At 43.6% G+C, this 15,697-nt stretch overlaps 1 protein-coding gene across 4 annotated transcripts in view; it reads right to left on the bottom strand.

The window, feature by feature from the left end:
• The window catches only part of LOC306919443 (uncharacterized protein), a 461,602-nt gene that overhangs the window by 78,160 nt on the left and 367,745 nt on the right, over positions 1 to 15,697 (bottom strand). For 2 of the 4 annotated variants that reach the window (XM_079532225.1, XM_079532222.1), the window contains exon 4: positions 826 to 1,044. In XM_079532225.1, the coding sequence (XP_079388351.1) occupies positions 826 to 1,044 (219 nt within the window). Of the gene's footprint in view, positions 1 to 825; positions 1,045 to 4,750; positions 4,863 to 15,697 lie in introns of those variants that run through there. The other 2 variants (XM_079532223.1, XM_079532224.1) reach the window with 2 other exon arrangements.

The following is a 15,697-nucleotide window of genomic DNA, read 5'->3' as shown; positions in this document are numbered from 1 at the left end:
CACACACACACGCATCTCCCTCACTCTCCCCCCTCTCTCTCTCTTCCTCCCCCCTCTCTCACACACACACGCATCTCCCTCACTATCCCTCTCTCTTCCTCCCCCACACACACACACACACACACACACACACACACACACACACACACACACACACACACACACACACACACAATCCCCCCTCTCTCTCTCTCTCTCACACACACACACACACACACACACGCATCTCCCTCACTCTCCCCCCCCCTCTCTCTTCCTCCCCCCCTCTCTCTCACACACACACGCATCTCCCTCACTCTCCCCCCCCTCTCTCTCCCCTCTCTCTCTCTCTTCCTCCCCCTCTCTCTCTCTCACACACACACACACACACACACACACGCACATGCACACACACACGTGTGTGCGCCGCGCCCACACACGCACGCACACTCACTTGCGTTGCCTCCGCACGCACGCAGTCACTTGCGTTGCCGTTGTGCGCTGCACGCTCGGTCTCCCGTGTCGGACTATTGCCTCGTCTAAACATTGCCTCGTCTAAACTACGGTTTTCGGACTATTGCGGGAACTTCTGTCTGGCTAATATCATGTCGGACCGTTGGAGTAAAAAGACGGTATTTCGGACCATTGCCCCGTCGGCTATTTGTATGTCGGAAAAAAGACCTGCACTCCCATGAGTTACCAAATTATATCTTAATCGTTACAGTTGCTGAATGACCGTTTAGTCTTGTTAGAATAACACTAATATAATTACATTACATACATTTGTTTTACCTGAGAGAGTCTTGCACCACATATTCCTACGTAGTAATGTCAAAGTTGACTCACCAGTCTCATCTTCCTGTTCATCTTTAATCTGTGGAGGTTGTGGTTCCTCCTGGACCAGACTGGATCTCCTCTCCTGTTTTTCTTCTTTAATCTGTGGAGGGTGTGGTTCCTCCTGGAGCAGACTGGAACTCCTCTCCTGTTGTTCCTCTTTAATCTGTGGAGGTTGTGGTTCCTCCTGGACCAGACTGGATCTCCTCTCCTCATATTCAGATGAAACCTCTTTACACACAGACAGAAGGAGGAGAGCGAAGGTAGCATCAGCAGAGCAACTCAAAGTGCTTTTGTCAACTCAAAGATGACATTTATTCTCCTATTTGTTTTGTCAGGATAACCATCGTTTTAAAAATGTCTTGAGTCTCTTCACAATGCCTCACAGAGCAAGGCGTTGTGAGTAGAGCCCGACATCGGTCTCACCGATGTATCCGTCATTTGTGACACCGATGCCGACATTATTTAACCGATGTGTTTTTCATTAATGTAACCTACACTTGTCTTTTAGAATGTAATACGCGCTCTTTCGGTTTGATATTAATTAATTTCTTACACCTGCAGAGAATGGATTTAAAAAGGCACTCTGCACGCCGTGCCTCCGACTCTGGAGCCTAGGCTGCAGCAGAAAACCCTGCCCTGCGAGTGACTGTCATAAAGGGAAGTCCAGCTGTCATTCCGGACCCCTCACCCTTAGAACTTTTACATGGTTGTGAAACTAGAGGACAATATCTCACTCCGGAGCGTGGAGCACATTTATGCCGCCCATGTCTCCTTGCTCACTGGGAGCGGAGGCATCCGATCTATGGCTGTGTATACAGGAATATATGTAATTTATGTATGATCACAGACATTCTAGGGCTAGTATAACTATAGCCATGGTTCACAGGCTTAACTTCCGCCTGTTTTACACGATCGCTACATTTACAGAGCAAACGTGTACATAAACATTCAGATTTCAAATATAAAGTACTCACATGTGCCACGGGTGTTAGAAATGTACTGGTACAGCGATTAGCATTGCTGCATCCCGCGTTGTGTAATAAAAGGCATTTTTATCCAAGCTGGGTTTTTTTGCCATTGGCTTTCAACTACACGCCCCTATCGGTCGGGAGGAGTGTGGCACTGGGTGTGTTCGATATAGGCACGCTGACCGCACAGCCAATACAGACAAATAGGCGAGTGCGTTCCCGGTGTGCAACTGTGAATTTCCCAAACGAACCCCGTTTGAGAAAAGTAGTAGGGGTGCTCGGATAAAAATGCTTTTTATTAAACAACGCGGGATGCAGCAATGCTAATCGCTGTACCAGCAAATTTCTTTTTTTTATAATGTTTTACCCCTGTGTCAATTATCTAATGTGATCCTGGGCTCTACACACCCTCCGCCAACCTAGTCCCCATATATGGGGGACATGGGGAGAGCAACGGACTTGAACTCATGCTTCCTTCATGCCTGAGTGTCCAAGTTGCTCCTTTACACCTGACAGGGGGGAGTTTCCCTGGTTGGACGTAGCATGTGGAAGGAACACGTTATTCCAACCAGTTCCTTAGTTACCCCTCCATCAGGCTGGCCAGGGGGAGGCAGTTTAGAGACCAGGATTACTGCATGTTTTTGTGAGGGTACCTACCCTAGGGGACACAGGGAGAACATGCAAGGGAGAACATGCAAACTCCACACAGAAAGGCCCTTTCGCCAACCCCACTCGGGTATGGGCACTGATGACGCGGAGGGGGAAACACGCCGCCAGCACCCACAGCGTCCCTAGCGGGAATCGAACCCAGGACCTTCTAGCTGTGAGGCGCCTGCACTACCAACTGTGCCACCGTGCCCCTAATACCAGCAAATTTCTAACACCCGTGGCACATGTGGTGAGGACTTTGTTTGAAATCTGAATGTTTATGTACACGTTTTCCATGTAAATGTAGCGATTGCGTAAAACTGGCTTCAGTTGTGTCATGACATGTGTTGGCGCCATTTTTGTTTTATTTATTTGTTCACTTCTTTCATAATGTTTATTTTCATATATATCAAATATTGTTTTGGAAAATATAGTTATAATTTGGATTAATAGAAGCCTCCACCTCTGATTAGAAACTTAGTATGTCATGTCAATTTAGTGAGCCCCTTTGCACTTCCTTTATAATGTCTCCCCTTCAAAGTAAAAGCTCCTCTGCAGTGAGTCTGGAACAGTGAATTGTAACTTGTATTTTATTTTGAAAGGCTCAGTGGGAGAGGAAGTGGGGTAGCCTGTTTAAGGTCTCTTGACATGCCTTTTGAGAACAATGGAAAATGTTTGGTGAGGCTGGCATACAGTTTTTGACCTTATTTCATAACTACTTACTAGCATACGAATTATTATTATTATTTTGGAGCTATTAATTTGACCTTTTCAGTTTGATTATTCAAGTGGACTTTTGTGTAACATAATAGGCCTACATATTTTTTCGTTGAATTACAATTCCTCTTTGCACCTTTTTTCTGTTGGATATGGAGTATGAACAACATGTTTCAGGGCTAGTATAACTACTGGTAAATGTAGTTCAGTTCAGCTAGCTTAATGCTACTTGTAGCCAGGGCAGGAATTTCACGGCGGCCACGGCGGCCATGGCCGTCGTTGCCCCTCTCTTTGGCCGTGTGCCCCTCGAAAAAGTATATGCCCATACGGCCACAGTGGCCGCGGTGCCCCGACCGGCGCCCACATAAGTTCATTTTACCGTTTTTCCTCTGCGCAATTTTCCAGTCATTACGGTACCAATGTTCCCCTCACGTCCCGCGCAGAACAAATCTGTGTTGTAGTTGTGTTGCCATTTGCAAAGTGGTTTGATTATTTTGCGGTACTTGCCTTAATAACTACCCCCGCTGCTGCTGGTCGTCATGACGCGCACACACACACACAAGCACAACCCACACCCGCACGCCTCCTCCTCCGCGCCACAAATACACGCACTGACAGAGTAAACAGAGGGCATTTAGCCCACACGCTGCCTACTAGTGTAGCTAATCTAGCTATCCGGTCAAACTGCAACTATACCTCAAAACAAAATAATGTTTTCTACAGTTGCGACAGTGTGGCGGTCCTACGTCACATGCATTAACGTTGGTCGCTGGTCGGACATGGTCCAGCTGATTTATTTTTGTCTAATGCGAAACAGCGTGGCTGTCCATACAAGGAGGAGGAGAGATGATCTACAGAATCTATATAGCCCACCAAAACCAACATAAATGTACTTTTGCGTCGCATTATGGATAGCGACAGAAAGACACCATGGATATAATTAAACAATTGTTCCCCTGTGCACAGCACACACTGTCTCCAGGTAAGAACAAAAAACTGATTTGAAGCTGCACTTTGACTTTGTGTTGACTTACTGCAGAGTCCTCAGTCCTGCGGCGGTGCAGCCCCACAATGGAGAAATTATCTCATCTGACACTAACCTCTCTACAATGCCATGTTATTCAATATATTAGTTTAGCACAAAATATAGGCTTTTCTAAACCAAGCCCTTATTCAAAAGTTATGTAGGCTGTCATTGTATTTTATGTGAATTAACTCACAGTTTAACCCACTGATCCTCAGCCATTTAAATGTCAAGGACCCCCAAATTAAGTGTATATTAATTAGCCTAGGGTGACAGCCTGACAGGGTCCTAGGCCATTTCATTATGATTTTCATCTCTTGACTGGGTCCCCAAAACATGTTTACAATATTTTACAACAGAGTAGCTACTTATATTTTGTTATTTAAAGCTGTGATTATTTATTTAAGAAGCAGCTGTTCTGGAAAATATTTTTTTAATTGATGGCCTTCATGCCCTGGCACTTGGCCTTGTGCCCTCAAAAAGTTGACCACACTAAAGGCCAAGTGGCCTTGCCCCTAAAAGGATGAAATTCCAGGCCTGCTTGTAGCTAAGCTGGTGTTGTTCAGAGTCTACTAACCTGCAGTGTGTAGATCGATGTCCATATCAAAATCAATGTCCAGCCGTTTGTTTTGTGTCTCCAGCAGAGTTTCTAGTGTCTCCATCTCTCTCTGGAAGAGGTTGACCATGAACTCTCCCACCGCGCTGAGGCGCTCCAACACAAACACTCTGACGCTAAGCTCCACACTACAAACATCAGCAGCGCCACCCTGCTGTTTGTCCACAACAAACAATATCTCCTCTCCCACCGACGCTAGCTGTTCATTTATCTTCAGCCGTACAGACTCCATTTGACGCTTTTGACCTCCTTTAGGAGACATTTCCACCAAGCTTTCTGTTCCTACTGTAATATAGAATGTGTAATAAAGGCACAAACATCAACAATTCCCGAGAGGCACGACAACATGTTTGACTTGTTCAACAAACAACGCCATCGCCGTAATGGAAAACTAGACGCAGCCACGTGACGTGATGCAAACAAGCACTTCCGGGTCAAAGGATTTCCACGCATGCGCAAGAAAATAAACCAGGCACTGTTGCCTAAATGCCTTTCGCCTCCTGCTGGTGGGGGTGTGTAACTGTCACTGAATCATAGATAGATAGATAGATAGATAGATAGATAGATAGATAGATAGATAGATAGATAGATAGATAGATAGATAGATAGATAGATGGATGCATGCGTTTTGCAACTGCCTTCGAATCTTCAAATAGACGATCTACAAACTCATGTTGCGGTGTAACACGCTTTGAGCTTGTAGATCAGCTTTTTGCACTTTTGACAATTTGAATCCATGATGCATTGATATTAAAAGGAAACAGTACTTTGTAATTTGTCATTTTGAAAACTTTGTCTTTGACTGGACATCAGGGAGTCTAAATTAGTACCTATTAGTAATTACCTAGTAATTATTACTGGCGGTTCATGAGCTGGCAGTTCATGATCTATGGCTGTTTTTCAATTGAGTGCTATAGCGCCACCCTTTGGCCAATGGTTGTGGGCTTTGTGTCTAAGCAGGGTGACATAGCCCTCTACCATAATGCCACATTTCGTGAAAAACAACTGCATGGTTTGGCCTGGAGCGCTGACATAATAAAATATGTATAATTCAAAATAGTGGGTGATCTTCACTGATCTAATGCATTCACATGGAATCAGGCAAGCGGCAAACAGCAAAATCTGCTGGAATGCACGGTAAAAAATATTTATTATTTTAACATTGATGCCGTCTGCCGCTACCGTCGCCGGATCTGACTGCCAGGCTGCCGTGCCGTCCTGTTCCGTTTACCGTCCTGCTCCCGTCCACTAAAATGACTTCCGGTTTGCCATCTACTGCTTGCCTGATTCCATGTGAATGTAGCATTAGCCAGGGTCAGAGGTCAAAAGTCAGAACACAAAAGTTGTTCGACATCAGGAGACGCATATGTCTATCGAAGTTTTATTGTTGGCTCAGTCAAACGGTTCATGAGCTATGCCTGTTCAAAGTTTGCATTTTCGATTGAGTGCTATAGCGCCACCCTTTGGCCAATGGCCGTGGGCTTTGCGTTCTCACCGTTTGGCATACCCCTCTACCATATTGCCAAGTTTAACGAAACCCGACTGCACGGTTAAGCCAGAAATGCAATTTTGTTTTTAAGGGGCCAGGCACTTCGGGCGCAGCCCCTTAAAAACAGACAACTACAATAAGGGACTATACGCCATTTAGCTTGGCCCCTTAATAACTGAACAGGAGACACCCCCAACAAATCATGTTTGAACTATTGACCCCCCCAAAAAGAATATATATATATTTAAAATATATATATATAAGATGTGTTCAGTAATGTGGCAATACAAATATATACTTACTCCCAGTTAGACCTTATTCTGTCCATTGTAGACTGCTTCTCCCCAATGGAGTTGCAGTATGTAATGTCATAGTCATTAAAGTTGCAATGCTAAAAAACAAAAAAGGTAGCAGAAATCAAATCCGATCTGAAAACTACAACGTTGTCATTACCTATAATGGATTCACAGTACACAATCATGTGTGACATTATCGCTATCATAAAGATACACTTCGTAATGCCTCTTCCCTTCGAATCTGGAGCAAAACAGCTCACCCATTATTACTCAACTCCATAAAGGTAGTAACTGCATTCTGTGATAAAAACTGAATGCGTTTGGTAGGTTTACTTACGACAAAGGTCCAATGGCCCTTTCCAGGCTTCCCCTCTAAATAGGGGCCCATGACGCTCTTGCACGTCTTAAGTACATTGTTCTGTGGAAAATAAGGAAAATCATTACTAATTTAACAAGGCTGTACAGACTAATTGTTGTCTTGTTATGATTAGGATGGCTTTCAATAATGATTACTGGAGTGTCATGTTGTCAAAAAGAGCAGGATGGAGGCACAATGTGAACGAAAAAATAAAATAAGGTGAATGAAATGAGATTTGTACTGAAGTCTGTACCAAAGACACAGGTTCTAGGCTGAGGACCAGAATGCTTCATTTCATGGGATGTGTTGTGAACATTTAACCTTGCATTGCAGGCATCTGTGATTTGAATATTATGTGAATATGTCTTGATTGTAGTTTTTATTAATTCCTCAGCTCCAAGTATAAAGTTCCACCATAATAATGAATGACACCGATTGCTGTGTGGCATCATCCAGGAGAATAATTAAACGGACAAAATATTTGCTTGCAGCCTTTTTGGAGCCATCCAGTATTCTGGACATGATCTGGGACGTGAAGACGGCACACTCAGGGTGACCCTTTCAGATATGAAGATAGCATGAGTTAATTGTGGATATTAACAACAACATTGGCAATATTTACAATGGCAATGCACGGCTCAACATAAGTCACATTTACCTTGGCTTTCAGTACAAAAAGGGCGTCCATTACCTAGAGATGGAGGAGAGTTCAAGGAAAGAAATAAGACATTTTTACAGATTTTTTTTTAAACACATTTAACACTTTGATGCATCCAATAAGTCAATCAAAAGTATTTGACAACATGCGTATAAATACCTCATCTGGTACTTCCATATTAGGGGCATAGATTGCCCGGAAACTCTTCAGGGACAGGGAGAAAGACCCCACCTCCCCCAATACCTCATTCTTAAGGATTTGTTCAATCATCATCTTCGAGGGCTTTGAGAAAAAGACAGATTGCAGTCACTTTTAGATCACTGCAGAGGGAAGGTGTCACAGAGCGAGGCAGGATTTAGGACCTAAACGCAGACAGAGTAGTCAAGGCCAACTAGGCCGAAAAGCGTACAAATTGTCTGCTCGTCAGAGGTAAATAAAATCATGTGAAAAAGGACATATATTGAGTGCTGGCATTTTCTTCATTCTATCATGCATCATCGAGTCTTGCACCTACACGTATAAGGATTGTGTTCTCTAACCTGGAGTGTAGCGGCAGTACTCTTCTCTGGGCAGCCAACAGAGTTTTTTTTTTTGGGGGGGGGGGGGGGGGGGTCCCAGATATAAATGGCATTAATTGGGGGTCAGTAGCCTATGCATGTCAAACTGGGCATCCTTTTCAAATGGGGTCCTGCCCTGAAAATGAATTTTCAGGGCAAGACCTCGACCTCACGCGTGCGGACTCGGCCCCCAGCCTGGTACCCTAGTCAAAATATGGCCCTCGCTGAAAATTAATTGGGGAACCCTGCACTAGGCTAATCACAGTACAGGTTAGACAAGGCAGGCAAACAGTAACACGGCATACAGGAAACACTAGGAACAAATGAACAATACAAAATAAACGCACACAAGGGTAAAGCAACTCTAACTGGAACTACACAATATTACAAAATCACAGGAAAACAGTAAAGTAAAACTAAATACAGAACATGTCACAGAACATGACAGGAGGGGTTGTGTGCATGTCTGTGTCCAGTTTGATGATCAAGTTAATTAATGCACGGTCAAGGAAAGCAATGATGTTTCTGCAACTGTCCATGCTATACATACCCTAATGTTAAATTGTTGCCCTGAGGGCAGCTTTTGAATACTGGTCTCAGGGCAGCTTAAATGCTATACAAACACCAATGTTAAATTGCTGCCCTGAGGGCAGCTTTTGAATGCTGGTCTCAGGGCAGCTTAAATGCTATACATATAACCATTTTAAATTGCTGCCCTGAGGGCATCATTTGAATGCTGGTCTCAGGGCAGCCAAATGCTATACAAACACCAATGTAAAATTTCTGCCCTGAGGGCAGCTTTTGAATGCTGGTCTCAGGACAGCTTAAATGCTATACATACAACCATGTTAAAAAGCTGCCCTGAGGGCAGCTTTTGAATGCTGGTCTCAGGGCAGCCAAATGCTATACAAACACCAATGTAAAATTTCTGCCCTGAGGGCAGCTTTTGAATGCTGGTCTCAGGACAGCTTAAATGCTATACATACAACCATGTTAAAAAGCTGCCCTGAGGGCAGCTTTTGAATGCTGGTCTCAGGTAGCCAAATGCTATACAAACACCAATGTTAAATTGCTGCCCTGAGGGCAGCTTTTGAATGCTGGTCTCAGGGCAGCTTAAATGCTATACAAACACCAATGTTAAATTGCTGCCCTGAGGGCAGCTTTTGAATGCTGGTCTCAGGGCAGCTTAAATGCTATACATATAAGCATTTTAAATTGCTGCCTTGAGGGCAGCTTTTGAATGCTGGTCTCAGGGCAGCCAAATGCTATACAAACACCAATGTTAAATTGCTGCCCTGAGGGCATCATTTGAATGCTGGTCTCAGGGCAGCCAAATGCTATACAAACACCAATGTAAAATTTCTGCCATGAGAGCAGCTTTTGAATGCTGGTCTCAGGACAGCTTAAATGCTATACATACAACCATGTTAAAAAGCTGCCATGAGGGCAGCTTTTGAATGCTGGTCTCAGGGCAGCCAAATGCTATACATACACAAATGTTAAATTGCTGCCCTGAGGGCAGCTTTTGAATGCTGGTCCCAGGGCAGCTTAAATGCTATACATACAACCATGTTAAATTGCTGCCCTGAGGGCATCATTTGAATGCTGGTCTCAGGGCAGCCAAATGCTATTTTGTATAGCATTTATAAATTGCTGCCCTGAGGGCAGCTTTTGAATGCTGGTCTCAGGGCAGCTTTAATGCTATACAAACACCAATGTTAAATTGCTGCCCTGAGGGCAGCTTTTGAATGCTGGTCTCAGGGCAGCTTAAATGCTATACATATAACCATTTTAAATTGCTGCCCTGAGGGCAGCTTTTGAATGCTGGTCTCAGGGCAGCCAAATGCTATACAAACACCAATGTTAAATTGCTGCCCTGAGGGCATCATTTGAATGCTGGTCTCAGGGCAGCTTAAATGCTATACAAACACCAATGTTAAATTGCTGCCCTGAGGGCAGCTTTTGAATGCTGGTCTCAGGGCAGCTTAAATGCTATACATATAACCATTTTAAATTGCTGCCCTGAGGGCATCATTTGAATGCTGGTCTCAGGGCAGCCAAATGCTATACAAACACCAATGTTAAATTGCTGCCCTGAGGGCAGCTTTTGAATGCTGGTCTCAGGGCAGCTGAGCCCTGACTGCAGAATGTGCCTTTATAGCTTGCTAGCTAAGTTGTAAAATGATTTAAAATCACTGCAATTCACGCAATGGAAGGTACACATGTAAGATTAACAGCTAGATTCAACATAGCAGACTAGTTATGGTAACATTTGATAGCTACAGTAGCTAACATTAGCTAAATGAAATTAGCACCTTGCTAAGCAAACATTAGCTAAATGACAGTAGCACTTGCTAAATTCTGTTCTAGCAAAAGGTTAACATATGAATGTTTAAAAGTTGTACCTTATGAGAGCAGTAGTTGCAGGAATTGGTGTACATTCAGCAGGAGCAGAGAGCAGGTTTGGAAGCTGGAGCAGAGTGAAGCAATGGCTGCCGCTCCAAAATTAAAAATGCCATTGAACCCGCCTCCCACTCTTAGCCCCGCCCCCTTTCACCATTAGCACCGCCTCCCACCCTTGCTCATTGGACGCACGCGAGGGCCAATTAAATTGAATGCTGCCCTCAGAACACATTCCAAGGCATAAAAGTCACATCTGTGAAATATGACCCGCGCTACATTCAATTTGGATTCACTTGGAGTGGGACAGAGGCAGACTCCATACCACAGTGTGTATTATGTAGTAACACTCTTAGCAATGAGTGTATGAAGCCCGTGCATCTCAAACGGCATCTTCAAACCAAACACGCAGACCACGCAAACAAACCACTTGAATTTTTTCAAAGAAAGCTAGTGTCACTGAAGGAGGCCAAGTCCAGTATACACTCAGCTGCTACACCTGTAGCTAAAGCACAAGAATGCTCATTTCGTGCAAGCCTCTGCATTGCTAAAGCAGGTAAACCACACACAATTGGAGAAGAATTGTGCCTGCCAATAGCGAAAGAGATGACACGCATAATGTGTGGGGAGAAGATGGCCAAAAGGTTGAATATGATTCCACTTTCCAACGACACGTTGTCGAGGAGAGTAGAGGCCATGGCAGATGATGTTAAAAATACACTGGTAGACCACATAACAAGTAGCCGCTACTATTCCATCCAGCTGGACGAGTCAACTGATGTCGCAGATTTGGCCAATTTGATGGTGTATGTTAGATATGAATATGATGGAGCAGCTCAGGAGGACTTTCTGTTCTGTAAACCACTAGAAACCAGAACTACAGCTGAGGACATATTCAATCTGCTTAACGCTTTTTTCCAAGAGAATGGGCTTGACTGGAAAATGTGTGTACAGACGGCGCACGGGCTATGACAGGTCGCCACAAGGGAGTTGCAGCGCGGATACGTGAGGTGGCACCGGGGATGCAATGGACCCACTGCAGCATACATCGTCAGGCCTTGGCGGTGAAGAAGATGCCAGGGGAACTTAAGGCTGTGTTGGACACGGCTGTGAAAACTGTCAATTTCATTAAAGCCCAAACAAACATTCTTACAGGACAAAAGCTTCCCCTTATCTGGTGTTTTCGACGACCATGTGTGGCTCAGTAAACTGGCATACTTGTTGGATATATTCTCTCGTTTTAACGACCTGAATTTGGGGCTACAGGGGCTCTCCGTCAATATATTTGATGTGCAAGATAAAATTAATGCTATTGTGAAAAAGATGGAGCTGTTTGAAATCAAAGCCAAGGCAGGAGATGTTTCATCTTTCCCCACATTGGAGACCTTTCTGTCAGACAACGACCTGACCCTCGATAACGGAGTGAGGGACAGCATCGTTGCGCACCTTGTCTCACTCAGGCAACCGTTCCGTGAATATTTTCCAGTGACAGCTGAAGATAATAACTGGATGAGAAACCCGTTCAGCATTGAAACCTCTGAAATGCCCAAGGACTTCACTGCTGATGAGCAGGAGAGTTTAATAGAATTGTCTTGCGATGAAACACTGAAGTTTGGGTTCAGAAGACAATCACTGATAAACTTTTGGATACAACAACACAGTGAATACCCCACTCTTTCGGACAAGGCAGTACGCGTTCTCCTTCCCTTTGCGACGTCATATATCTGCGAGAAAGGCTTCTCTTCATTCGCCTACATAAAAACTATGTACAGAAACAGGCTGGATGCAGAGCCAAACCTGAGACTGAAGCTGACCTCCATTGACCCAGTGTGTGCGTGCGCGTGCGTGCGTGCGTGCGTGCGTGCGTGCGTGCGTGCGTGCGTGCGTGCGTGCGCTTTCAGAAGACAGTCGTTGTTGGACCCAATGCGTGTGTGTCTACTTTCAGAAGACTGTTATTGTTGGACCCTTGTTGTTGGACCCAACACAGTGAATACCCTGCTTTTTCAGCACTTTCTCCGTTATACATTGTCACTAATGTGTGGGGGTGTGTGTGTGTGTGTGTGTGTGTGTGTGTGTGTGAAAATGTAATCTTTGTTCACAAAGTGTACAAGTAAAGGGCTTTTTGCCTGTATGGCTCCTCATTGTAACAGTTAAAGTGCCTGTTTTGTACAGCATGATTTTGGCTGACGTCTGTGAAAAATAATAAATATTCTTATTAGTTAGGAATAAATTTGCCTCCTGTGTGAACTGTGCATATATATATATATATATATATATATATATATATATATATATATATATATATATTTTTAACATAAGTTACAATGGTGGTCATATTGTCATTATAATGGTGGTCATATTGTCATTATCATTTTGATAACAGTGTACCTGTATATATAGGTACCCGAAATACATCATAAACTCGCCAAAAAAGCATCAATAACCGCTAATAACCACACATTTTCACGTGCGCGCAGTCCCACCAAACAATAACAAATTTAAAAAAATGACAAAAAATCTGCTATTTTCTGTGCAGGCAACTGTCCTGTCACTCAATGACAGACAGGCCTGCAGCCCTCTGGTTGGTCAGTAAGTTAAGACACTTTCTCACTAAGGGCAGACTCTCTCAATTTCTGTTAGTCAGTGTGATTTTTACCCCTCGTCATTTTGGATTTAGACTTGTTGGGCTATATCTCCAAATTGCATGTGACTTTTCCATGTATTTCTGTAATGGTATATCTCGCTGGGAATAAATGTATCCCACCTAGATAATTTGACAAAGTTTCTGTCTCCGTTTATTTGCGCAATCTTTACCATTCAAACAGAGAACTATTACAGTAAATTCACATCACACCAAAAGGGGTTCCCGCCCAGAATGGGTTAAACATGATTTGTGCAGTTTTAAATTTCACCAAGTCTGGGAACTTTAAGATATAAGATTTTAAAAACAGGTTATTGGTATCAAGGTATCCTTATTATAGGTATTGCCCCATACTTCTACACAGTACGATAGATAAGGGTCAACAAGTGAATTGTACAGAGTGTGTCATTGAAAACAAATGGTGAACATTTGAGTCCATATCTTGATAAATAGGTTGACAAATCATTGTTATCAATTGTTAAAAATGCTACCCAATCCCAGCTGTACATCTCTGACCTGCTCACTAGCTATAAACGTGCGCACGTGTGCGTGCGTGCGTGTATATGTGTGCGTGCCAGGGCCGTGCAGAGAGCACTGAGGGGGCAGGTGCTCAAATCCCACAAAAGGGCACATCTGTCGGCTTTTGGGGTGGTCTTTTTGTGGGAATACCTTGTGCCATTTTACACCAGAAATGTTGTACATTGGGGGCTAAATTTTCATCCATGCTATACCCCTTTTCCCTAAACTTCTTTGCCTTTATTTATTTATTTATGTTTTTACCATTTTGAAAAACTTTTTGAATAGTTAAAGAAAAGGCAAATAAGTTTAGGGATAAGGGGTTTAGCATGGACAAAAATAGAGCCTTCTTTTTCTAATGGGGAAATAAGTAAGGGATAATATCTGGCTAGGTGGTCATTGTCGGGAGATAATTCACCGACAGGGAGTTTAACCACCGAGGCGAAGCCGAGGTGGTTACACTCCCTGAAGGTGAATTATATCCCGACAATGACCACCTAGCCAGATATTATCCCGCTTATTACATGGCTAACTAACATAAATTAATCCATTGATCCAAAACACAACAAAAAAAGTATTCCATAACTTCGCGCTGGCTGCGTCTGCCCAGCTGCAGGGCTGAAGCACTGTCGGAAAACAAGGAAGTGAGTTGATCAAATAGAATCCATTTTCGGGTCCAGCTGCTTCGTCTATTTCTCGCTCAAATGTTTTCAAAAACATTTTTAAGAGCAATGTTTAGCTGTAAATTACATTGTGTGTCAGTAGTGTGTGTGTTTACATGGCTGTTATGTTGGAAACGGCAGTAAATCAAGCGGGCGCAGCCGCGCAGCTGGTGGTGCTCAGAGGGTTTGATTAGGCAGCGGTCATTATACAGCGGAGCGGTCATTATCATGAGATAACTCACCGCTGAATTAAGCGATTGACCAATCAGAATCAAGCATTCAACCAAGCCATGTAATAAAAGACAATAACTTGGTCCATGTCAGTGGCCTACATTCTCATTACCATGTAAAAATGAAAAGGGCCACGGATGTTGTTAACACTTTCATCGCCCTCATGTGATGTTACCGCAGGCAGACAGGCAATATCTGTGAATTTGCGCCAACTACTTCCGGGGCACACAGCCCAACACAGCGAGAGGAGCAGCAAAAACCTCTGGCGGATTGGACAAAAACAACAACTTTCCTCATGATGGGAAGTGTGTAGCAGCCTGGACAGCACGAAAGGTTAGTTAACCTCTTGAGCCCCATTGCCCCCGCCGGCTCAATAAATCAATAGAGACCTAATCAAACTGCAATTTCAATGTTGATTCTGCTACAGTGGGCATATAGCCTATATAATCCGCTGCCATTGTATTTTTCATCCATACATTTGTCTAATTTATAAGCATTTTAAAAATAGTGTCTAAAATTTGCATACGCCAGAAATATAAGGACAACCTACATTCTAACTCACATTCCCGTAAGATGGACAAACAAACCTGGTATCGAAACGAATGAGGGGATTCAGCTCTTTCGAATGAGACCAATCTTGACTTGATACGATGTAAACTCGTCTCTCTAGCGTCGAAAACGTAAACAAACAAAGTTTGCAAAAAAAAACATCTCCGCAAATTGTGGTTCATCTTTGCTCTGTTACTCCATCAAAACCTATAAAAAGTTGGCTTTCACTCCTAATTTCCACAGACGCATCCTTCATGAGTCATTTGCATACTACTGTTTCCTTTCTGTGAGCTTACGACGAAAACTAACCTGATTGACAGCTATGGACCACCAGTACTTTGCACCCATTGGACGAAAAAATAATATGGCTGAGTCATGTTGGGTTGTGAATGGGTGGATTCTATACACAGAGAGCTTTCCAAGGATGTTTCAACCATCGTCATAGTCCAAACTATGGGTGAGATAGGTCTGTGCGTATTGGCGGAACTATGGTTCCCACAAATGCCCTGTTGCGCATGACGCACGCGCCTCTACCTTTGTGCACGTCTGCT

The sequence above is a fragment of the Electrona antarctica genome (genome assembly GCF_951216825.1).
Source record: "Electrona antarctica genome assembly, contig: scaffold_25, whole genome shotgun sequence".
NCBI lineage: Eukaryota > Metazoa > Chordata > Actinopteri > Myctophiformes > Myctophidae > Electrona > Electrona antarctica.
Note: the sequence above shows the minus strand (reverse complement) of the source record. Positions and strands in the feature narration are given on the sequence as shown.